The sequence below is a fragment of the Hemicordylus capensis genome, chromosome 1 (genome assembly GCF_027244095.1).
Source record: "Hemicordylus capensis ecotype Gifberg chromosome 1, rHemCap1.1.pri, whole genome shotgun sequence".
Classification (NCBI taxonomy): Eukaryota; Metazoa; Chordata; class Lepidosauria; order Squamata; family Cordylidae; genus Hemicordylus; species Hemicordylus capensis.
In genome coordinates, this window is record NC_069657.1 from 74,402,063 (window position 1) to 74,425,880 (window position 23,818).

At 43.8% G+C, this 23,818-nt stretch overlaps 2 protein-coding genes across 6 annotated transcripts in view; one reads left to right on the forward strand and one right to left on the reverse strand.

The window, feature by feature from the left end:
• ZNF106 (zinc finger protein 106) overlaps positions 1 to 257 on the reverse strand; it is a 101,024-nt gene extending 100,767 nt beyond the window's left edge. Inside the window, exon 1 of the mRNA XM_053286770.1 lies at positions 121 to 257. The gene's annotated coding sequence lies outside the window, so the exon portion shown is untranslated. The remainder of the gene's footprint in view (positions 1 to 120) is intronic.
• SNAP23 (synaptosome associated protein 23) lies at positions 231 to 21,235 on the forward strand. Of its 5 annotated transcripts, none has more exons than XM_053286777.1 (8): positions 231 to 372; positions 12,995 to 13,103; positions 13,473 to 13,514; positions 14,147 to 14,195; positions 14,435 to 14,552; positions 16,919 to 17,071; positions 17,818 to 17,962; positions 18,339 to 21,235. In XM_053286777.1, exons 2-8 carry the CDS (start codon positions 13,047 to 13,049, stop codon positions 18,402 to 18,404), a joined length of 630 nt encoding a protein of 209 aa, XP_053142752.1. In that variant the 5' UTR covers positions 231 to 372; positions 12,995 to 13,046; the 3' UTR covers positions 18,405 to 21,235. The 5 variants fall into 5 exon arrangements, with proteins under 5 accessions (XP_053142752.1, XP_053142756.1, XP_053142754.1 ...); XM_053286781.1 differs by lacking the exon at positions 231 to 372 and adding an exon at positions 405 to 481; XM_053286779.1 differs by lacking the exon at positions 231 to 372 and adding an exon at positions 591 to 727.
• The last annotated feature ends 2,583 nt before the right edge of the window (positions 21,236 to 23,818 follow it).

Genomic DNA, 23,818 nt, shown 5'->3' on the forward strand with positions numbered 1-23,818 from the left:
GAAAGAGGAGGACCAAAACCCAAAATTCTCTGAAACAGAAACGCGGAGCTAGATCTCAAGAGGCATCAGTTTCCGCCAATAACAAGAAACTTCTTCCGAAACTACCAATACACTGCAAACCTGGAGGCGGGAGTTAGTGTCGGAGATTGCGAGAGGCTGCCCAGCTTGGCGGCCAAGGAGGAACTGAAGGGAGGTGGTGACAGGAAACTGGCAGGGTGGGACCTTGGCCCGGAGAAAGGGGGCTCGAGAAGGAGATTTCCCTCCCCACAGCAGGTGGCGAGCGCTGAGAGACCCGCAGAGGCGAGACTGAAGCTCACGGGTGTGGGGCTGAAGCGGAGGAGGAAGAAGAAGAGGGCTGGGGCTTCTGTGCCGGTGAGTCTCTGGCGGGGAAGGAGCTGGCTGGCTGCGCTCAAAGGGGCTCGGCGTGTGGTGGGGACTCGGAAGGAGCGGAGCTTATCGGGGCAAGTGGCGCCTCTTTGGGGTGCGTGCCTGAGCGAGAAGCAAAGTGCCGCGGAAAGTGCGGGTGTGTGTGTGGGGGGGGTGTGTGGAAGGTGCAAGCCCCGTCGGGACTGGGGCGCCGGAAGAAGGGGGCGGGCTTCTGTGTCAAGCGGAGGCCAGAGGAGGCTGAGCCCCTGGATGAACCCTGGGCGAGCAGCCAGTGAGTGGCCCAGGAATGCAGGAAGCGCAGGAGCCCTGCGATGGGAAGCGAGTGCGGGAGGAGGAAGTGGTGAGCGGGGAGAGGCGCCGAAGGTACCGCGGGCGGGCGGGCAGGCAGGCAGGCATCCCTTGGAGTAGGGGGACTTCGCCCGGGAGAGCTGCGGCTGGTGCCTGGGAGGACAGACTCCCTCCTAGGCCCTGACTTAGCCTTTCGTCTAGGTAGGGATTTCTGGAGGGGTGCTGCCGGCTGGCTTACTGTCCTAGGGACATGAGAAGGGCCCTACTGGATCAGACCAAAGCTCTGTCTAGCAACATCCTGTTTTCTAAAGCGGTCAACCAGATGCCTCCTGGAAGGCCGGAAGCAGGACATGTGGACAGACAGCCCTCTCCTGCTGCTCTTTGCCAATAATTTGTATTTAAAGGCATAGTGCTTCCAAACCTGGAGGTAACATATAGCCAGGGGTCAAATAATGTTGGCAGAATTTGCCAGCCACCCAGAAATTGTCAGATGATTTGTCGAGCTATGTTGGTATATTAGTCGTTGGACATCACTTTTCACTCATCGCGGACAAGTGAGTGCTGATCATAACAATTAGCCTTTAATAGACCTGTCCTCAACAAACTTATCTAATCCCCTTTTATTCGAGGGGTTGTCCTATATTTTATGCTGTTTCATGTTTGTGTGAATCCTCTTGCTGAACAATTAAGCTCCGAGAGCGGTGGAAGAGTTGCCAATGTCCTTATTCTTACTTGGTTTTGCATGGAGCAGGTTGGATGTATGATGGAATTAAATCAAAAAGGTCACATTCTAAAGTATTTTCCATGAGGAAGGTGGCGATTTTGACAACATGATGTCACATCTAGACCATGGCTTTTGTCACATCTGGTCCATTGCTTCCCCCTGCCTCCCTCCTTAGCAGATTGCCATCAGGGCTTTTCCTCTTTAAACTTCCCAACTAACTTTTTATCTTTGCCATACTAGCTGAAGAAGGAATGTTAGTGTGAATTTTTAACAAGTAAGAAGTGCAAACAACTGGAGCACAGTTCTTTAATTTATATGGATAAGAACTAATTGAGCTAGTTTCTGCATGCAGTACATGTGGCTATATATCCCTGTAGCTCCTGCTTTCACATTATTAAACCATGTCAGCATTAATAGAGTTAGAAGGGTTCTTGGAGATTTTGCTAGTCCAACCCCTTGCCCTGTGAACGCATCTGCCACAGCATCCCTGACCAGGGGTGGAACCACCATTGAGCAGACAGGTTCAAGGAACCTGGCTACGAGCCACAGAAGGGCTGCGTGGGCCCTCTGGAGCTCATTCCCAGCCAGCATTGGGAATCTTCTTCCTCCAGGGAGAGAAAGGGAAATAAATGCACCCAGCCAGGCAATGCTGGCTGGGAATGAGCTTTGGAGGGCTTGCATGGGCTCTCTGGAAATCAGACCACGGCCGTTTTGCACATTTTTTATTATTATTATTATTATTATTATTATTATTATTTACATTTATATCCCGCTCTTCCTCCAAGGAGCCCAGAGCGGTGTACTACATACTTGAGTTTCTCTTTCACAACAACCCTGTGAAGTAGGCTAGGCTGAGAGAGAAGTGACTGGCCCAGAGTCACCCAGCTAGTATCATGGCTGAATGGGGATATGAACTCGGGTCTCCCTGGTCCTAGTCCAGCACTCTAACCACTATACCACGCTGGCTCTCACATCGCATCAGGTGCACGTGGGTGTGGCCCAGCCTTTGGAGGGCCCACGTGAGCCCTCCAGAGCTCATTCCTATCTCTCCAGTGTGGAGAGAAAGGGAAATAAATGCATCCATCCCACCCACCCAATGCTGGCTGGAAATTCGCTCCAGAGGGCTCATGCAGGCCCCCCGGTGATCAGCACATGCCCACGTGTGCATAACATCACACACAAGGGGTATAACTGGCACGCACAGTGGGGCAGATGGGCAAAACCCAGGCCTCCGTTCCCTGGCTCTGCCACTGTGCTTGATACTTGATTGTCCAGCCTCGCCTGAAAACCTCTATGGAGAGCCTGCTATTGCACAAGGCAGACTATTGTACTGTAGAATATTTATAGTTCATATTCATCTCCAAGAGCTTGAATACAGAAACATCAACATCAAATCTGTCTGAAAGAACCCTATCTGGCCCCTGGTGGCGCAGTGGTAAAACTGCCGCCCTGTAACCAGAAGGTTACAAGTTTGATCCTGACCAGGGGCTCAAGGTTAACTCAGCCTTCCATCCTTCTGAGGTCGGTAAAATGAGTACCCAGAATGTTGGGGGCAATATGCTAAATCATTGTAAACCGCTTAGAGAGCTCCAGCTATAAAGCGGTATATAAATGTAAGTGCTATTGCTATCTCATGTTCATTCCAGGTCTTCATGAGGATAAACTTGGCTGAGAGACTGTACTTCCTTTGAAGGGAATGTCTACATTGATTCCCATGAAATAATTCCATCGGGGATAGAATCTGTCTAGCCTATGCAACAAAAAACTACTGAAGATGATGTATTTGCGTCAGTATTCTGACTTTAATGAGACTTTCACCATAAAAATGCTATCCTGTGCAAATTTACTTGTTATATATTTAATATGAATATATTTATATTTCTGTATTTAAATTTTACTTAATTTAACTTAATTCGCACTGAATTCATTGGAAAGTACCTGTTCTATCTGGACTGGGTGAGAGTGGCTTCCAGGTGATGCACAAACATTCTCCTGCAAAATGTAGACTCTCAAGTGTGTTCTTTATGGATGTATTCTTCTTTCAAGGGTAATCTGGAGCAGTGTTTCTCAACGACCGGTCCGCGGACTGGTGCCGGTCCACGACGAGTTGAGTGCCGGTCCGCACCTTACACCCCCTCCCCCGCGCACTGCAAGCCTTCGTGTTTTTTAAATGTATATATTTCCGTTCCAGCTGCCGCGCGGCCGAGGGCATGGCTGTGAGGGAGGTGTGAGCCAGTAGTCCTCCTTCTACCGCCCCGGCCCCCGGTCTGGTGGCAGCAGCAGCAGATACTGATAACAGAGCGATGCTGAGGCCTGCCGGCTGGCCCGGCATCACTTCCCAACTGCGAGGTGCGCCTGTGCAGTTCTGTGCAGGCTGGGGTACCCATCAAACTGCCTAACAATTGTGACTGGTAAGCCAGTCCAAGTTCTTCACAGCGCAAAGCAAGAGGAGGAGGAGAGTCCTGCCTGCCTCGTCTTCACCCTTCTCCATGTGCTGCTGCTGGGACTGACGTCGGGTCACCCCGCAGTGCCTGGATTTGAAGCCTTCTTGAAGGGCGGGTGGGGAGGAAGAAGCCCGGAAGGGACGAAGAAGTCACTGGAATAAGCCACCCAGCAAACGGGCAGGCAAAGGAAGAAGCACAAGGAAGGGACAAAAAACCCCCACGTCAGGTGGGCAAACAGCGCAGGGGCCAGATGGACCGGCGGGGAGAGCGGCGGCCAAGGTTGGCCTGCCGGGGCAAGGCAGCAGCAAAGAGTTCGTGCTTTTCACAGCATTTCATGGCGATGGGGAGGAGAAGCGGCAGCAGGCGGGAAGAGAGAGCGCTGGGTACCCTTAGTCTCCAGCCGCCGTGCTGGCTAACTGTCTGCTGTGCTGGGTGAAAAGAAGGATAGAGGGGAAGAGCGAAGAATGCCAAGAAGGTGAGAGAGAGAGGGAAGGAAAGCGCTACTGGCAGGCGGGAAGGGGAAGCTCCCACAGCCCAGCCTGGCCAGCGGCGAAGGAAAGCACCAGCCTTGCTGGCCAGCGAGTGTAACCGCCTCCAGCAGGGAGAGAGGGAGGGAAAGGAAAGCCCACTGCAGGCGGCCGGGTGAGTGAGTCTGCCAGCCTGCCTGTCTTTCCCTCCCTTACTCACACATTCCCTCTCTCCCCTTCTAGCCAACCAGCCCCATCCAGCAAGCACAGCGTGCAACACAACCACACAATAAACAACGATAGAGCCCTCCGCGCTCAAGTCGGGAACTAGCTTCCCGAAAGAGGGAGAGCAGAGCAGCAGCAACAACCAGGCTAGCCAAGAAACCCACCCTGTAGCAGCAGGCAAGAGAGGGCAGTCTTCCTCCGCAACACATTCCCCACTTCTCGCCCTCCACCCTAGACTAGCTGCTCTTGGCTGTGTTTGGGGCGCATTGTGCGTTGCAACCACTTTGGAGTTGGCCTTTTTAAAAACAGTCTTCCAAAAAAAGAAAGAAAGAAAAGAAAAGAATGCGGAAAAATAGCACCCATAGGGGGAGATTTTGTTATTTTTTTGTCCCTGACATCACAACCACCTACTGGGTAAACAAGGCTCAGTGCAAAAGTGGTGGTGGGGGCAGAGATATTGCAGTTGCAAAAAACAAAACAAAAAAGAATGAGAGAGATGGGGAGAAAGAGGCAAAGCAGATAAAACAGACAGGAGGAGCGAGTGCAGTAAGCAGAAAGGGGGGGTGTCTGCGGGAGGAGGAGAAGAGAGGAGATTGGGAAAGGAGTGAGAGAGCAGGGAAGCCAACCAGACTAGAGAGAGACAGGGGAGAAGGGAGGCAGAAGCAGCCCAGAGAAGCGCAAACAGCAGGGAGGGGCAAGGTAATGGGAGATGTGATATGTGAAAGTGCTTAACATTATAATATTATTTTAACTGTAAACTGCCCAGAGATGCAAGTTTTGGGAGGTATAAGTAAATACATAAACTTAAACTTGAAACCCCTTTACTAACTGCATACAAAGAATGTACCGGTCCTTGAATCCATGCATGAAGAATTTACCGGTCCTTGACTCCAAAAAGGTTGAGAAACACTGATCTGGAGAATGGTTTCCCTCTAAGGTTTTGACAAGCACAATTCAGAAGGCAATACACACTCTGTGGGTCAACCTGAACTACACAGTTAAATCAGTTTTCTAGCAACTTAAGTGTCATGGCATCCCCAAAGAAATCTGGGAATTGTAGTTTGGTGTGAAGTACTGATTTTGATCTGCCGGTTCTGGATGGGGTCACATTCCCCCAGAAGGAACAGGTATGCAGTCTGGGGGTGCTTCTGGAGCTGCACCTCTCCCTGGTGCCCTAGGTTGAGGCAGTGGCCAGAGGTGCTTTTTATCAGCTTTGTCTGATACACCAGGTGCATCCGGTTCATGAGATGAATGACCTCAAAACTGGTACATATGCTGGTAACATCTAGGCTGGATTACTGAAATGCGCTCTGTGTGGGTCTGCCTTTGTACATAGCCCATAAACTGCAGTTTTTCCAGAATGTGGTGGACAGGTTGGTCTCTGGGTCACCTAGGAGAGACCATTTTACTCCTTACTTGAAGGAACTACACTGGTTGCCGATACGTTTTTGGACAAAATACAAGGTGCTGGTTATTACTTATAAAGCCCTAAACAGCTTATGCCCTGGGTATTTAAGAGAATGTCATCTTTACCATGAGCCCCACTGCCTGTTAAGATCATCTGGAGAGGTTCAGCAGCAGCTGCCGCCATCTCGTTTGGCAGCTACTCAGGAACGGGTCTTCCCCATTGCTTTCCCTGGACTTTGGGATGCTCTCCCTGTTGAAATAAGAGTCTCCCCTTCTCCGGAAACTTTTAAAAAGGCACTGAAGACATATTTATTCACCTAGGCTTTTAATTAGATTTATGGATTTTAATATTTAATGTTAGATTTAAGTGATTTTAATGTTATAAATGATTTTAACTGTAAACAGTCCAGAGACGTACATTTTGGGTGGTATAATATGTTAGATAAATAACATCTAACATAGATGTTAGGAGGAGGAGGTGAAGGAGGAACATTTTAATTCCTCTTTCTGGTGAAAATTGAGATACACATTTTTGCATGAAAGTAATGATGCAAGTCTAAATGTCAGTTCCAAGTGCTTGAACACTAACCTCACAGTCAGGTTGAGTATTTGCTTTTGTTCCCAAACTGGAGATGCATTTGTAAAATAGAAGAGCCCTTGTGCAAGGCCGGTTGTAATTGCTTTATCCATGGTAGTTGTTTTGGGGTTGCAATAGGAGTTCATTTTTCTGTTTTCTTTTTATTCATTGTGTCTGCCAAAAAAAGAAGTGATTTTTTTTTTCCAGTAGTAGGAATCAGGATGTAGGTACTAGTTAAGGGGCAGGGAATCTTCTTAAGCTGGAAAACAAATATTTTGTATTTTGACATAAAAATGAATTCTGGGGCTTTTCCCACTGTAGAAGAAAATCTCCACCTCAACTGAATTATATTTCCTGAACTAGGTTTTCTTCTACTATTTTGCCTTTTCATCCACTCAGTAATTGTCTTTGGTACTAGTCCCAACTACTAGATCTGTGTCATCCACATCCCTTCTCTCCCCCACCCCCACGCTTGGTTGGGTTTAATGGCCCCACCTAGATGGTCAACAATACAGTATCCTGCAGATGACCTGCTCCACCCTTTCCTGCATCAGATTCATATCCTACTTCAGGTTGAAGCAGAAATTGAAACGCTCAGTATGGAGTTTTATGGAAATGTGTGTGATAGAGGTGCAATCATGGACATTTGTATTATGGATAATAGTCTCAAATAAACATTATTTTAGGTCACAGTTGGGTTTGGTAGTATGAAGTCACTGGGTAACAGAAACTTAAGTTGTGGAAGCATTTTCCAGGTTGCTTCTCAGATTAAAAGTTAAGATTTGGATTATTAGTTTTTTATTTCACATGTATGTGCTCAGTATTGGTTGACTTTGTTCATTTGGTGGAGTTGTGGTGTTTTTCTATGCCTACTGACTATGTACATAAGAACTGTGGTCTAAACAGTTGTTGAACTGAAGGTTAATATTTGAAGCTTTCTGACTTTGGTAGCAAAGTAGAACTGAGGAAGATGTCACCGTGATTTATTTCTGAGGATACCAATTCTAAAACAAGTAAATATTGAAAACTGCCCAAGGGATTTTTTTTCCAGGGGATGGGGGGTAAACCAACAATACAGATAGAAATATAATTAGTTACCTTAGACCAAGCGTGCGCAAAGTATGGCCCAGGGGGCCAGATCCAGCCAGCAGGGACTCTTGCTGGCCCACAGGTAGGAAAATCCTGAAGTAATAGCAGGAGCCATGAAGAAGTCTTGGCCTATCCTGCTGATAAGTAGCAAAGGCTCAGTGCAATTGGCTGCTTGAGACCAGATGTTCGCTGCCCTTGGGCCAGAGCCCACCAATACCATCCTCTTTCTCCTCCCCTTTTCTCCTGACTCAGTGTCTCTTCACTTTCATTAATTTTTAAAATAATTTGAATATAGTAATGTGCTGAAAATTAACCTCGTCCCTCGCACACCAAGTCAAGGAAGGTTCCAGCCCACCAAGGCATTTGAGTTCTGCACCCCTGCCTTAGACTCCCCCCCCCCCCGCCCGCTTATTTCTTTGGTTCACTCTCTTGACATCTTCTCTCTTAGGTCTGCTATTTTCCTTGAGCTTCTGCTTCATTAAGCTGCTACTTTATTCTTTCCTAGGCCCCTTCCTTCGTCTGCCCTCTAGCCTCTAAGACATTAAACAGCCAGTAGTTCCATATGATCAATCCTACCAAATCTAATAGCACATGATAACAATATGGGTTGATCCATCTTTTATACATCTAGCCTTGTGTAGGTTGTTTAGGACAGTGTATTCAGACCTAGTTGGCTTTAGCAGATATCCAGTTGGATTAAGCAAACCTGAATTAATCCGTCTCCTATTACGCATATTGGAGAGAACTACTTTCCTTCAGTGAGGCCAAGTTCAGGAGCACCACTCAGGAATCTCTGTGCAGTTTTTAAGAGACACTGTACAGCTAACGTATTCTACAGCTGGGATGGCAAACTTCTGTATTCTAAAGGGTATTCTTCAGACAGTGGTCTGGAGGCCAGAAGTGTGCTTTGAATGATCATGCTCCTTAGTAGCTCCAAAATGGGAGCTATTTTATGGAGTCCCTCAGAGCTCCATTCTGTCACCAATGCTTTTTAACACTTATATGAAACTGCTGGGTGAGGTCATCAGGAGATTTGGTGCAGGTTGTTTTCAGTATGCTGATGTCACCCAAATCTATTTATTACCATCATCATCAGGTAATGGCATTTACTCCCTAAATACCTGCCTATGGGCAGTAATGGGCTGGATGAGGGATAACAAATCAAATTTGAATCCAAGCAAGACAGAGGTGCTCATTGGGGCATCAGAATTTGAGGGATAAGTTAGATCTTCCTGTGCTGGATGGGGTTACACTCCCCCAGAAGGAACAAGCACGCAGCTTGGGAGTGCTCTTGGATCCAGGCCTCACCCTGATATCTCAGGTGGAGGCTATGTCCAGGAGCACTTTCTATCAACTTTGGATGACTCGACAGCTGTGTTTGTTCCTTGAAGAGAACAATCTCAAAACAGTGGTGCATCAGCTGGTAACCTCCAGACTCAGCTATTGCAATGTGCTCTATGTGGGGCTGCCTTTGTAATAGTTCAGAAACTTCAGTTAGTTCAAAATGTGGCTGCCAGACTGGTCTCTGGGGTGACCCAGAGAGGCCATATTATGCCTGTTTTAAAACAGTTGCACTGGCTGCCAATATGTTTCCAGGTGAAATACAAAATGCTGGTTATTACCTTTTAAAGCTCTAAACAGCTTGGGTCCGGGCTACCTTAGAGAGCGCCTTCTTCTGTATGATCCCCATCACACATTCATCTGGAGAGGTCCGTCTCCAGTTACCAGTGGTATGTCTGGTGGCAACTTGGAACTGGGTCTTTTCTGTAGCTGCTCCTGGCCTATGGAATGCACTCGTGGCAGATATCCGCAGTTTAGGCTCGCTGTCAGCCTTTAAGAGAACCCTAAAAACTTGTTTGGCCAGGCCTTCCAAGGTTTTTAAATGGTTTTTTAAAAGTATTTTAATTGGTTTTAAATGGTTTTTAATAGTTTTTATATTGTTTGTAGCACTGTGTCTTAAATGGTGTGTGTTTTTATGTCTTTTTAAATTTGTTGTACACCACCCAGAGCCTTTGGATGCGTTAGTTTATAAACAAACAAACTTGTAATATTACATAATAGGTGAAAAAAGATGTAATGATCATGTGGGAAATAATCTTTCTTGCAACTCAAAAATGTTCTTATGAATGAAACTATTGACCATATTAAAATCTGATATCATGGGTCAGATAAAATTTACTTCAGGGAATAACAGTGGTTATTCCTTAACAGTGGTTAAAGCTGTCCAGACCTTATCACAGTGAAGTTCTTCACACAACAGGCTTTACTGTGAGTTTTCTGTGTGACTTTACTGCAAACTAGTTGTCCCCAAAAATGGACCCAAAAGTGGATTTTTTTTAACCCAATATATAAATCAGGTTGCACTCTAACACACAGTGAAAAACCCAAATCAGATGTGAAGTGCTCCCTGACAGTTCTGCAGGGACTTCAGGATAAATCTGCCCAATATGTGAATGCACACCCTCCATTCTGGAGGAGACGCAAGCTAAAGGGCTTTAAAAGCCCTGTGTGAAACTCCACTGTGATGAATACAGCACTTCATTTCTAGGTTTCTTATTGTGAAAACTATTATATTGTTACTAACATGATTTCAATAACATTATTTTCAAGATGAATATTGTTTCTCCTCCATTATTATTGAAGCCTTTTGACTTATTAAAGTACTGATATTATGCTCCTACACCAAAATAGGTATAGAGACACCTCTCTCCACTTCTGCTAATCTCCTTTATAAAGGATGAGTTGATTATATTTTACATTCTCATAGAGAAGTCTGATATTCTTCCCCACCATGTCCCTCTTCCAACTTATGAATAGTAAGAGTGCAGAGCTGTGTTCATAGGTATTTACGTGTTTTTAAAAGCACAGAATTCAAATAATGCAGATTTAAATACCATGGATAGCATCCAGAGTAGTGCTGGCACAGTGGCACTCCCACAAGCCGCTCCTTGCTGCAGCTCCCTGAGCTACGGTGAAAAGCTGTTCTTGTGCACTGAGGGCCCCTCAGCAGTTGTGGGTGGCTGTAGGGGGAGGGAGGGAATTCAATGGAAACGGGCCAAGAAGCTTCTGCAAGCAAAGTTCTGCTAATAGAAAAGATCTCCACCTGATTTCTGGGGATTCCTTGCCCCCCTCTGTGGCCACAGCATTTCTGAGGGTCCCTTGACTCTGAGGAATGGCATTTTGGGGGACTTGGGCTGCAGCAAGGAGGAAGGGGTTGGGAGACTGGCTTGCACTAGCATGCCAGAACCACTGTGGGTGCTTCCCAGGAAATATAAGAGGAGCAGTTGAAGGATAATCAAGGACAAACCAAGAAAAAAATGGAACAAATTGCAACATAGGGCTCTGGTCTGCGGGCAAATAATTCCTCTTACATCTGACAAGTACCCTGTCTTTTGCCACCACCATTTTGGCTTTGTGCTATATTTCAAACTATGTGGTAATTTTTTATCCCATCTTGCTTTAATGTTACTGCTGTTATTTCTGCACTGCTTTTCAGTGAAAAAGTTCTCAAAGTGATTTACATAGAGAAAAGTATAACAAGAAGTGGATGGTTTCCTGTCCCCAAAGGGCTCACGCAGTCTAAAAAGAAATGCAAGGTAGACACCAGCAACAGCCGCTGGTGGGACACTGTGCTGTGAAGAATAGGGAGAATTGCTCTTTTGTGCGCGTGCGCACTCTACTCTCTCTGCCAAATATAACAGAATAACCACTTTGGTTCCTCTTTGTGCAGTTAGCAGGGAATGTCATGTTCACACTTAACTCCAACTGTTGTATATTGCTGATCAGTGACTTGTCTTGGAGAGCAAAACTGTCAGTCTTGAAAACTCTTTCCTGTTGTAAACATTCAAAATGTCCAATAAAGAGAAAAGGATTTAAAGTGATCACTTAATCTGTGGAAAGAAATTAATACTTTTTACTAAATAAATTTCTTCCTGTTGTTGAAACCCTGTGTTAAGTGTAGGAAACAACAGCTGCCATTTTCCCTTGTTTGGTTTCAGCTGTTGCTCTGTGGTTCCAGAAAGGAAGAGTTTTGCTCTGGGGCAGGAGGTAACACTTGTCATCCACTCTTGCCTGGTCCCAGCTGCTGCAGTTGTCTCTTCTGATCAGGTCTCAGTACAGGCTTTGTCCTCCCCTGAAAGACTTGACTGAATGGTATTGGATGTGGTGTTGCCGGGGGATGTTGTTTCTTCATATTTCTTGGAAAGCGGATCTGAGCAAATTTATAAATAAAATCTTGGCCCAAAGCAATGTATTTCTGTAGAGAACAAGAGGATTTGCTAGGGAGGGTACTTTTGACAAGTGGGAGCAGGGGAAGAATCTGCAGGTGAGTGGGTAAGAAAGGAGGAGTAGGATGGGCTGGGCCAAGGACCGGATCCAGCCTGAGTGAGGGGACATGACAAGTTAGTCATGGAAAACCGTGTCTCATTTACAGTGGTGCTTAATTATGACCAATTTAGTCTTGATTCTGCCCATATTTTTCTTTCCATCTTCTATATATATATAATTCTCTAAGGTGAACCTGTGGCTCATCCCGTGTGTGGCAGCTCTTGTGAGAGTTCGCGAGTAGAAAGAACTGTGGTGTTTGGGCGGTGGGGATTCAATATGCAGATAGGGAGGAAGAGCCTGTGGCACCATGGTGATTGGGCAGTGGTATTCCATATGCAGATAGTGAGGAGGAGCCTGTGATGGTTAAAGTCAGTTGGGATGCAACTGTTACTGGTGAGAAGATGTTCTTGATTGTAGAGGAGAGGAATCTCTCTCTATCAAAGGATAGTGGGCAGGGGTCTGCAAAGAGAGGGGTCGTGAGGGAGGAAAGAGCCCCTTCAGGAGAAGGAGGCTGCCATTGTGTGAATTAGATGAGGGAACAAGATCTGTTAACTCAGGAAGGGAAGGAGAGAGAGAGAGAAAAAGAAGGGAGGGGAAGAGAGAAAGAAGAAAGGGTGAGGGACTGGCCCAAGCCTGTCAGCGGCCTGAGGGGAACGAGTAGCCATGGCAGTGGCGGCAGAGAGGAAGGGCCCGGTCAAAAACTGCTGCTCCTGTGGGAAGGAGCAGAAGCAGGGCTTGGGTGAGGGTGAGGATAGGGAACTAGGATGAAGTCTCTGGGGATAAGGGGCTGTAGCTTGGCCAATAGGTGCCACAACACTGCAGCTGTGACCAAGAGGGAAGAGGGGGATGGAAGCAACCAGGTGAAGGAAGAGCAGGAGTGTGGCTTAGGTGAGGGTGGAGATATCTCCAAGGTGAGGGGGGCTGTGGCAGAGGGTGAGAGGGACCAAACAAGTACTAGTGCACAGATGTTCTGCACGGGTTAAGCTAGTTCATTTTTTATATGCTTGTACAAGTTCAATTAAGATTCAGCCATTGTAAATTACACATGTGTTTGTTACAGAGGAAATCCCACTGTTTGTGAATAATCAGATATCGGAAAACAAGTGTTCATCATGGCTGAGTTGTCAGCTGAAGAAATTCAACTGAGGGCTCACCAGGTTACAGATGAGGTAAGTATCTTCTAAAGTAGAGTGTTTCCCTTATGTTTGTACAGTGAAAAGAAGGCCTCAGTTTAAGCAAAGCTGATTAGGATGCATGAAGCCTATTCAAAGTGAATGAGGTTTTCAAATGAGCTTTAGCTTCCATATGAGCTTTTTCAGTAGTATAAAAGCATTCTTTTAAATGGTAAAGCTTTTAATTTAGAATGTGAAAGTGCTGATTCAAGAATATGGTTGATTGAACAGTACACTATACAACTGAAGCAGTTGTATAGTTTCAGATACAGGGATGAGTTTCACTTGAAGAAATGTGTATTATAGTGTGATTGATAAATGTCTTTAAAAGTCTGCAATGCCTGAAAATAAATCTTTTTGTTCTAGTCATTGGAAAGCACACGAAGGATTCTTGGCTTGGCCACTGAGGTAAGGAAAAACCTATGGGGTGGGGAAGCATATACTATCTGAGAGCAGTTAATTCCTGCAGTTTGTTCACCAGTTATTGCTGTTTTAAAGAGCATGGTTGCAACCCTCAGACCTCTGTGTTCTAGATTTGTGTTCTATCTATTTATTTATTTCTGCTAATTTGTATAAGCCAGCCAGGTGGGAACAGCTGCTAGAGTAGGTTCTGCTGTTAGAAAAGGCTCTGCAGTAAACTCTGACTGCACAACATATCCCTTGGGATTGTCTCCAGTCTACCAGAGGAGTGATGATCATGAGAGAATCAGTTAGATTGCAACCCCTATAATGTTTATATGGCTGCTATAAACAGTCTTGAAGACAAAATTCACTAGCAGATAAGTACTTGCGTCTATCTTGCAGAACTTTTGAAGTATTCTGGTTATATGTCTATCACAACTAGAAATAGACCTCCTTGACACTCAGGTGGTACCTGTCAAATATTGTGCTAGTGAACAGCCTTTGGTTTACATAGTTACATACTAGAAATTTTGTGGAATAGCTGGTTCTTGTATTCAGACTTTTGTGTCCAATTCTAACACAACAGGGTTTTCCCCCCATATTTCCTGTTAGTGAATATTTCTCTTTCTTCTTTACAGGCCCAAGATACAGGAATTAAAACCATCACCATGCTAGATGAACAAGGAGGTGAGTTGCCTATGTGTAATGGCTTGGATTACTTGAAATATCCATAGTGTATTTTAGTATTTGTTAACTTCATTAATGAGATATGAGGTAAAAGTCCTCTATCAGCAACTTCCAAACTGTGTGTTTCCCCTCAAATTATTTCTTAGAAGCACTTTGAACATAAACCTATACTTTTTCGCAACTGAAGTGCCTGCAGACATTTAACACACACATATATATATATTTCTTTCTTCCTTTAGAACAGCTAACCCGTATAGAAGAAGGCATGGATCAGATAAACAAAGACATGAGAGAAGCTGAGAAGAACTTGACAGAACTCAACAAGTGTTGTGGTCTCTGTGTTTGTCCCTGCAATAGGTCAGTTAAAGTCAGGTTGATGAACTGCAAGATGCTTTCTTGAAGAAAAATAGCCTTTCCATTGGGAAACTTTCAGATGTTTGAAAGGCTTTCACTGGAACGCTCAAACTACTTTTTCTGTATTAGGGAAGGTTCTAAAGCTTTAATTAAAACTTCCTGAATCTGGTGGTTCATAGGGAAAATTAACTCAAGAGTTCATGGGTGATGATTTAAAAGGTTTGTGGGCCTTTTAAATTACCACCATTGATTGTTTTGAGAATATATTTATCAGTATCTGTTTTTAAAACTACTCCTGCCTCCTTATTTCCTGTGGGGTGAAGCTGTAGGGTTTTTTTTCACAGCTGACTGATGAGAAGCAAGCAATCTTGAGTAACAAGTTATTTGAGAGCTAAGAGAAATATGTGATATAACTACTAAGTATCTGTTGTTCATCTTCCTCCTCTTGCGAACACATTCTCACTTTTTCTTCCTACAAAGTGCTTTGCTTGCATTTAGCTTGCTTAGCATGAGGGCTCCTGTGAAAGTTCCAAATATGCATATTTGAATTAATTCAGAGAGATGTGTATGGAGTCTTGGATTAAGCATATTGAAGAAAATTAGTAACTGGAGCAAATGGAGGCAGAGGAAGAGCATTGACTTGAAGGGAAAATTCCTTTTCCATTCTCAAGAATACATTATAGTGCCTAAAGAGGCGGGCTGGTGTTGTGGTAACGAGCATGACTTGTCCCCTTTGCTAAGCAGGGTCTACCTTCATTGCATATGAATGGGAGACTCCATGTGTGAACACTGTAAGATGTTCCCCTTAGGGGATGAAGCCGCTCTGGGAGGTTCCAACTCTCCTTCCTGGCACCTCCAAGATAGGGCTGAGAGAGATGCCTGCCTGCAACCTTGGAGAAGCCGCTGCCAGTCTGTGTAGACAATAGTGAGCTAGATACACCAGTGATATATGGCATGGCCACTTGGTATATGACAGCTTCCTATGTATCCTATGTAACTATATCCTAATAGTCCTAGAATGGCCTGTCGTTTACTCAGATAGTGAATATAGCACTCGTAAAATGCATTACTGTATTTCTCTTCTTCCTGTGTTTGGGTTATTTGAAGCTGCTTTTTTCTGCTCACAGGTATAATCTCAGCTGTATGTTGAAATAACCTGTTTGCTAACAACTATTTATCTGTTTGCTGGTCTTACTGTTCACTCTTTTCTCATTCTCTCTTCTAACCACCCCACTTTTCCTTGCTTACTTAAAATGAAGATTTAAGACCAGAGGTTGGACTCGATTAACTGGTTAAAGTGGACTTTAGGAAAAGATCATTCTTATGAAGCAGCCTGTACTGTTAACCAGCTGTCTGAAGGTGATGTTCTAACTGGGGTGCATGTTTCTATGTGCATGCTTTCTTAACATGCAGGCAACCTTGTGATGGTCTGTACTTGTGTTGTATCTGTGCCTTGTCTGTAAATTGTTAAACTACTTATTCTGTTCAGATTACTACTACAAACATTTATATTCCACTCTTCAACAAAAGTTTCCAAAGCGGTTTACATAGATAAATAATAAATGAGATGGCTCCCTGTCCCCAAAGGGCTTACAATCTAAAAAGAAACATAAGATAGACACCAGCAACAGTCTCTGGAGGGGTACTGTTCTGGGGTGGATAGGGCCAGTTGCTCTCCGCCTGTTAAATAAAGAAAATCAACACTTTTAACAGGTGGCTCTGTGTCCAGCTAGCAGATTAAGATTAATCATCTCAGTAGTTGTAACTTCTAAGTTGCTGCTCCTGGTTGATATTTGGCTGTCTTTTGGATCTTGTTTCAGGAAACTAGTGGTTCATGCATAGTTGGGAAACATTGGCGTATTTTGAAAAATGACACAGTGCAGGCTTGTCAGTCTAATTTTGCAGAAGTAAATTTGAAATTGTAAAGCTCAATTTGTATTTAAAACAGTTGTATTTAAAGGTTAGCGAGGCCATTGGTGACGGCTGAGTTGTAAAACTTAGACTGGATATCAGATGTTAAGGCTGATGTGTAAGCCTAGCATATAGATTTAATAAACATAGAACCTTGTGTTCACTTCTGTATATGATCACCTCTAATGTAAAATCATGCTGCTTAGGACCACTTTGGACACACACAAAAACTTAGTTGTAATGCAACAAGCAGGTGTTTGAAAATTATGAAGGTACATTCATTGGGAAGCTGGGATTGACGAAGGCTCCATGTTAAACATGCACTCTGGCAAACCTGGGTTTATCTGCCAACATGTAAAGCAGTTCTCAATTTTATTTGTGTTTGATACTGCAAGACAAATCAATTTTTAAAAATCCTTGTGTCTTTGATCTAATTATGCGTGATTTTCCTCTTGTAGAACGAAGAGTTTTGAATCTAGCAAGTCATATAAGACTACTTGGAGCGATGGTATGGAGAATGCATCAGATCATGTGGTGTCTAAACAACCAGGGCGTGTCATAGATTATCAGCAACAAACCTCAGGAGGGACAACGGGAGGATACATCACACGGTAAGATGATCACCTGCCCAATTCTGGCTATATAGAACTAATCACTTATTCTGCAACAATAGAACTGCATTTCAAAAGCTTGATGAGAAATGTTTTATGTAACCCACAAGAGGCCATTCTAGAATTGTACATTTCTAGTGTAGGTAGTACAATTAAGATCGCTTCAAGTTTTCAAACCAACACTTGTTGAAACCCTCATTGATGACAATCCTGATTTAGGGGTGTGCACGGAACCGCCAACTGCGGTCCGGCACTGGGGTGGGGGGTACCTTTAAGAGCGGCGGGAGGGTTTACTTACCCCTTCCGCCGCTTTCCCGCTCTGGCGCCATAATCCTAAGAGTAATTGGGATGGCAGGACACCTCCCTGCCGCCCCTTCCCCGATGTTGCTTAAAAAAACTCCCAGCAGTCCTTTGTGCGCACGTGCGCGCGCAAAGGACTGCTGGGAGTTTTTTTCAAGCAACGTCGGGGAAGGGGCGGCAGGGAGGTGTCCTGACGCCCCAATTACTCTTAGGATTACAGTGCCAGAGCGGGAAAGCGGCGGGAGGGGTAAGTAAACCCTCCCGCCGCTCTTAAAGGTACCCCCCACCCGAACCGTACCGCCCAGGTCCGGACCAGTCCGGAGGCTTTTTTAATGGCCTCCGGACCGGTCCGGGCCCATCCCTATCCTGATTCTGACATGGAGTGTGCTAGAAGAGAGGTTTTCTGATTTTTTTCCAATATAGGTTTTTCTCTATACTTTCAACAGGGTAACAAATGATGCCAGGGAAGATGAAATGGAGGACAACTTGGTTCAAGTGGGAAGTATCTTAGGAAATCTGAAACATATGGCTCTGGATATGGGCAATGAGATTGATTCACAAAACAAGCAGATAGACCGGATAAATGAGAAGGTAAGAACCAAACACTTATACCTTTGCTGTTCTATCTTGGTGGATATAGTCCCAAAGTGGCAATTCAGCATATTCTCTGGGCCAGATTATAGCCAGACCCCCCAGATTTAACAAGCCCTTACCCACTTCATGTGCATATTAAGATAACATCACATACCCACAAGATGGGTGTCTCAGCTGGATCAGTTCACAATCCCATTTTTGTGGCAACTACCTTTGCTTACAGTCATTACTGCTGGTCTCTCTTTTGTCACCTTATATTAACATACTTATTTTAGACTAGCTTCTGAAGAAATTGTGATATAGCATAACTGAAATGGTTTGTTTTCATCCTTCTAGTTTACTTAGCAGTATTACACTGTATTTTTTATTCTAGGCTGAAACCAACAAAGCCCGTATTGAGCAAGCCAATGCAAGGGCCGAAAAACTCATCAGCAACTGATAGCCTGCTGACAGTCTATTGTCCAACTGAAATGCCACAAAACTTCCTCATTTTCCAAAGAAGAGGGGTAGCAGAATTCAAATAGGGAAATGAAGCAGGACCTGTATTATAAGGCTTCTTTTTTTACATGTGTACAGATCTAATTTTGAGAATCCAGGAAATCAACAGAACAAATTCTGCCTCCTTACCCTTTTTTCACATATCCTCAGGGCTTTGTTTTCTGACTTAGTATCTTTCCATGGTCCCTCGTTTCCTTTATTCCTCTTTTGCAGCTGATTGGTAGAGTCTGAGGCAACAATTAAGCAAAGACTGAGAGGCTTTATTATATACCAGGTTTAATTACCTCACTAAATGTTGCATGTCCTCACTAAAATTGTGAAATAGTTATGTTCCTGAACTGCTGCCCAGTTTTATGAGATACTTAATTTCTCTAGCAAACCATATATGAGGGAGGGGTGGTAGTAGCTGGAACATGTGGTTGAGTTACTGCTGTTTTGGGGCAAGGGGCTTTAAAGTACATAATTGTTTACATACAAGATGTAAGTTGGGAAATGTGTGGGAATTCACATTTGGATGTAGAGGTAACTACCAAAGATGTAATCAAATCCTGAATTTCATGTAGGTGTGTACAACTCTCGGATCCCTTAAAGGAGCTGTTTACTATCATCCACCAACCTAAATTTCTGCTCCTTCCAGAGGTACATTATGGGGACCTTGAGGGGTTCATCACCACACAGCACTTGAGCTTTTGATCCTCTGGATTTATCCTTAAGCATTCTTTGGAAAGTTTCCTAAAGATTGGAAGCAGGCAGGGCCTTGTCATGACTTGCCAACAGATCCACAGTTTGCTGCCATCCCCACACACACACTGTGCGCTCCCAGGTAATCACAATCTGAAGTCTGGGAGCCAGCAAAGGGAGCAGGACTGGCTGCATGGACTTTCTCCTACTCTGGAAGAACAGCCCATGTCAGCCAATGGGCTGGCACTCTGCAGGAGGAGTTTTCTCCCTTACCTGTGGTTTGGGGTGAAATCCCAATCTGGATGTAATGGAGGGAGGGAATGGACCCTCAGTTGGGTGAGTGGAACTTGCTGCAAACTGAGGGTTCATTCCCAGGTTTGGAGACAAACTCGGAATTGCGGTTGGATCTAAGAACCATGGTTCCGATAATACGGACATCATGGGGAGCCAACTGGAGAAGAGTTCACTTCTGGTTCGGTGTGATGTCTGAAAGCAGCCTAAATGAACGTTAATTTATTACTGTTTCCTAAAGAAATGCACCTCTCCAGTCTATACAACCTGGTTGAAGAAAAACCCACATATGAAGAAACTTATTTTGGTAATCAAAACAAATCTGTAGGATTTGGGGGCATATGTCCAAAATAGAGCACCACCCAATGGGGACTAAAGCTCTGCTTATTATAGTGAGTTAGCTGCTCTTCCTCTGTTCTTAAATTGTTTGGGGCACTTGACTAGATAGTGTGTGCATGATTATTTTTTCTTTAGGTAGCATTCATTACAAAAGAGCTGTCTTGTGTCCAGCTGGAACCATATGTATAGATATTTCATCTTCAAGGCTGTATGAAATGTTACTTAAATCAATGCTGAAATATAGCTTTGTCATAGCTTCTGTGTTTGTTTTTAAGACTGAACTTGTTCTTGATGTATATCACAACTCTTAAAATTTGCTGTAGTGTAAGCCTACACTACATAGCATGACTCACTAAATTTGAACACAGTCCATCAGCTGTGTATTATGACTTTCTAATCTTGTGCATATAGAAAGGCCTGAAACCCCAGAGAGACTCCATGCATGGATGTTAGTGGATTGCAATTAGCTTTGGTGGGTGGCATAGTGAACACTTGGCATATAAGCTATTGGGGTTCACTTTATTTCCAGATGAAGGTGTTTGATTAGCTTTCCTGTAATACATGAACATGATGATTTGGCTGCAGAACTTGTTCAATAAATGATGTTAAAGCTTTAGTTTACTCATCTAAGAATCCACCAAACTGCATGGGTATTTTTAATAGGTTTGTGTCTTTCAAGATGTTTAACTCAATATTTTTCATCTTTTAAACCACCCCCCAATAAAATGGTAATTTAAGGGTGGAGGGAGTAGTTCCAACTTATACATGGTTAGCAGAAGAATGTATGTATATACTTCTCATTAATCTTTAAATGCTCAGATAGAACTGACTTGCTTTTAAAACTGCCAGGGAGAAGGGCAAAACAAATTGGCTTATTGTATTGTCAGTTTGATTAAATAAGGTACCAATTTTTCTCTTTACAAATCAATTCAGACTGAGCCATACCTTTTGTAAAAAAGCAGTCTTGTATGTAACTACCTGTCCAGTTTTCTGTGGAGGTAGAAAACTTGCACATTGATCTTAATTTTGGTTTTAGTAATAGCAAAACACAAACTCAAAGCAGAAAATGTTTGATAATTACTTTAGGAATGGAAGAAGAAACATGTTAATCTGGCAGTAAAACAGTCCCCTCTTAAGCTCTATCTGTTCTTGACTTGCTACTATTGTGTCACCAAGCTATTCTCATGTCTCTAGTAAAACATTACTTATTTAATGTACATTCCTTCACTGTAGACTATCTTTAAAACTGTACATTTTTCAGTGTGACAAAGCACTTGATTTGGGTAGCAAAATTTTGAGCTTTTGTTATTGTGAACGGCTGGATTGAAGAATTTTAATAACTTAGTGTCCCAGAGCAATCTGTACTGAAAGGCAATTTTTCTGTTTAAGCTATAGTGTTTGAATACCTCTGGTTTTCTTCATTATACTTGCTGGACTGAATAAACCTAACTTATGAATGTCTTCATATGTGTAATTCTGAAAGGCATACAGGAATGGAATATTTGTCAAATTTGTACACTACCCCAAACTTTTGTCTCTGGGCAGTTAACATAAAACAAGTTAACATATACAAAAGTCTTAACAATTAAGGCAATCTAAATTAAAAACAGGTTAAAAACAGGTTTTTAAAAACTGGAAAAACTTGGCTGAAAAGTTTGGTTTAAGTGGGTTTTTTTGTCAGATGGGGAGGATCGTATTTCAGTAGGGAGTGTATTCCAGTCAAAGGCAGCAACAGAGAAGTCCCGTCCCCAAGTGGACGCCAGCTGAGCTGGTGGCAACTGGAGATGGACCTCTCCAGACTACCTCAATGGGTGGTTGGGGTCATAATGAAGATGATATTCTCTTAAATACCCAGGGCCAAAGCCATTTAGGGCTTTATAGGTTATAACCAGCACTTTGTATTTTGCCCAGAAACCTACTGGCAACCAGTGTAGTTCTTTCAACAAAGGAGTAACGTGGTCTCTGAGATGACCCAGAGACAAACCTGGCTGCTGCATTCTGTACCAACTGGAGTTTCCAGATTACATACAGAGGCAGCCCTACATACAGCACATTGCAGAAGACAAGTCTGGAGGTTACCAACATATGTACCACTATTATTATTATTTGATTTGTATACCACCCTTCCAAAATGGCTCAGGGCGGTTATTCATCTCAAGAAATGGGCACAGTTGGCATATCAGCCAAAGCTGATAGAAAGCCCCTCTGGCCACCACCTCAACTTGGGATACCAGAGAGAGGTGTGGATCCAGAAACACTCCTAGACTGTGTACTTGCTCCTTTTGAAGAAGTGTGACCCCCATCTAGAACAGGCAGATCAAAATCATCTCTGGAGTTCTGACACCACACAATAAGTACCGCTGTCTTACCTGGATTCAGTCTATTCTCCCTCATCCAGCCCATTACTGCTTCCAGGCAGGCATTTAGAGAAATTATGCCATCTCCTGATGATGTTGACATGGAGAAGTAGATCTGGGTGTCATCAGCATACTAGTAACACCCCACACCAAATCCCCTGATGATCTCTCCCAGCAGTTCCATGTGGATGTTTAAGAGCATTGGAGACAGTATGGAGCCCTGAGGGTGCCACACATGAGCTCAGGTTTCAAAGAGCAAGTCTCCAATTCACACCATCTGGCATCTGTCCAAGAGGTAGGAGCACAGAACTGCTGTAAGACAGTACCTCCCACCCCCAACTCTTTCAGACATTCCAGAAGGATACTATGGTCAATAGTATCAAAAGCCAGCAAGAGATTCAAAAGGACTAGCAGAGTCACACTTCCTGTTAATTTCCAATTGGATATCATCCATCAGGCCAACCAAGGCAATCTTCACCCCATAGCCCACCCAAAAGCCAGTTTGAAACAGGTCTAGATAATCAGTTTCCTCCAAGACCACTTGGAGCTGAGAGGCCACCACCCTCTCAGTTACCTTGCCCAGCCATCAGAGAATGGAGAACGGCCTATAGTTGCTAATCTCGAGGGATTTAATGCAGGCTTCTTTAGAAAAGGTCTAAAAATTGCCTCCTTAAAACACGGAAACATCCTGCCCTTGCTCAGAGAAGCATTTATGGTTTCTACAAGACCTCCTACAACATCTTCCCTGCTAGAGAGAACAAGCATTGAAAAAGTTATTGCTACATGTATTAATTACAAATACAAACCTCCAACTGCAGTCATATTGCTGATGTTTTTTAGCTCCAATCAGATAACTCTTGAAGATGTCCACTGAAAAGGATTGTAATTTCCCTCTGTAGTTAAACAGAGTCATAAGGATCCTGTTTCTGGAAATAGTTGTATGGAAAACTAAGAAGGGCTTCCTTAAGCATAGCAGTGGTGGGTGAGACTTATCCATTCTTATTTATTTATTCATTCTATTTCTATACCACCCTTCCAAAAATGGCTTCCATCATAATAGGCATTCTTCTATATATCTAGAGGGCAGGGGTCCAAGCAGCATGTCCAGAGCTATAACAGGAGTTCTAAGAACAGTCTTGTATGTTTAAGCCTAAACCAGCACAGCATGAAAAAAATGGAGTGTTAATACTTTTTTACTTTAGTGCAGCTGGTGGGGGTGCTTTAACCCTTTCTGCTTCACCTATTATTGCTCAAAACTATCTTCCTCTTCTCTAAAGGATAAAACAGTTCATCTACTTAATTGGCCCTTACTCTTCAATGACTAGCAGGATATTTTACAAAGGACCACATCTAGATTAATACTTGAGTGAAAATGCTTGAGGTTTAGGGGTCCCTCAGGAGCACATTGAAAGGATTAGTAATATTTCTATTTGCACCAGCATTAGTCTGGATGCTACCCCCAATCCAACATCCATAATTCACAAGTTATAAACCCAGTTTCCATTTATTAGAGCCATATACATACCACCTTATGAAAATAAGGTTTTAGTTATGACAAAGTTGCTTCAAACATTGTTTACTTCCACACAAAAAATCTGAAGAGAGCTGTGGAAGGTACAAGAACAGCAACACAGAATTATCTATTGCTCCTTGGGTCCATACCTGATCACTGCACTTTGCTACCAGC

Coding starts and splice junctions, on each gene's coding strand:
- SNAP23 (XM_053286777.1), top strand. CDS start 13,047: ATGGCTGAGTTGTCAGCTGAAGAAATTCAACTGAGGGCTCACCAGGTT. Junction 14,196..14,434: donor CATGCTAGATGAACAAGGAG/GTGAGTTGCCTA, acceptor TTCTTCCTTTAG/AACAGCTAACCCGTATAGAA. Junction 17,072..17,817: donor ACGGGAGGATACATCACACG/GTAAGATGATCA, acceptor TACTTTCAACAG/GGTAACAAATGATGCCAGGG.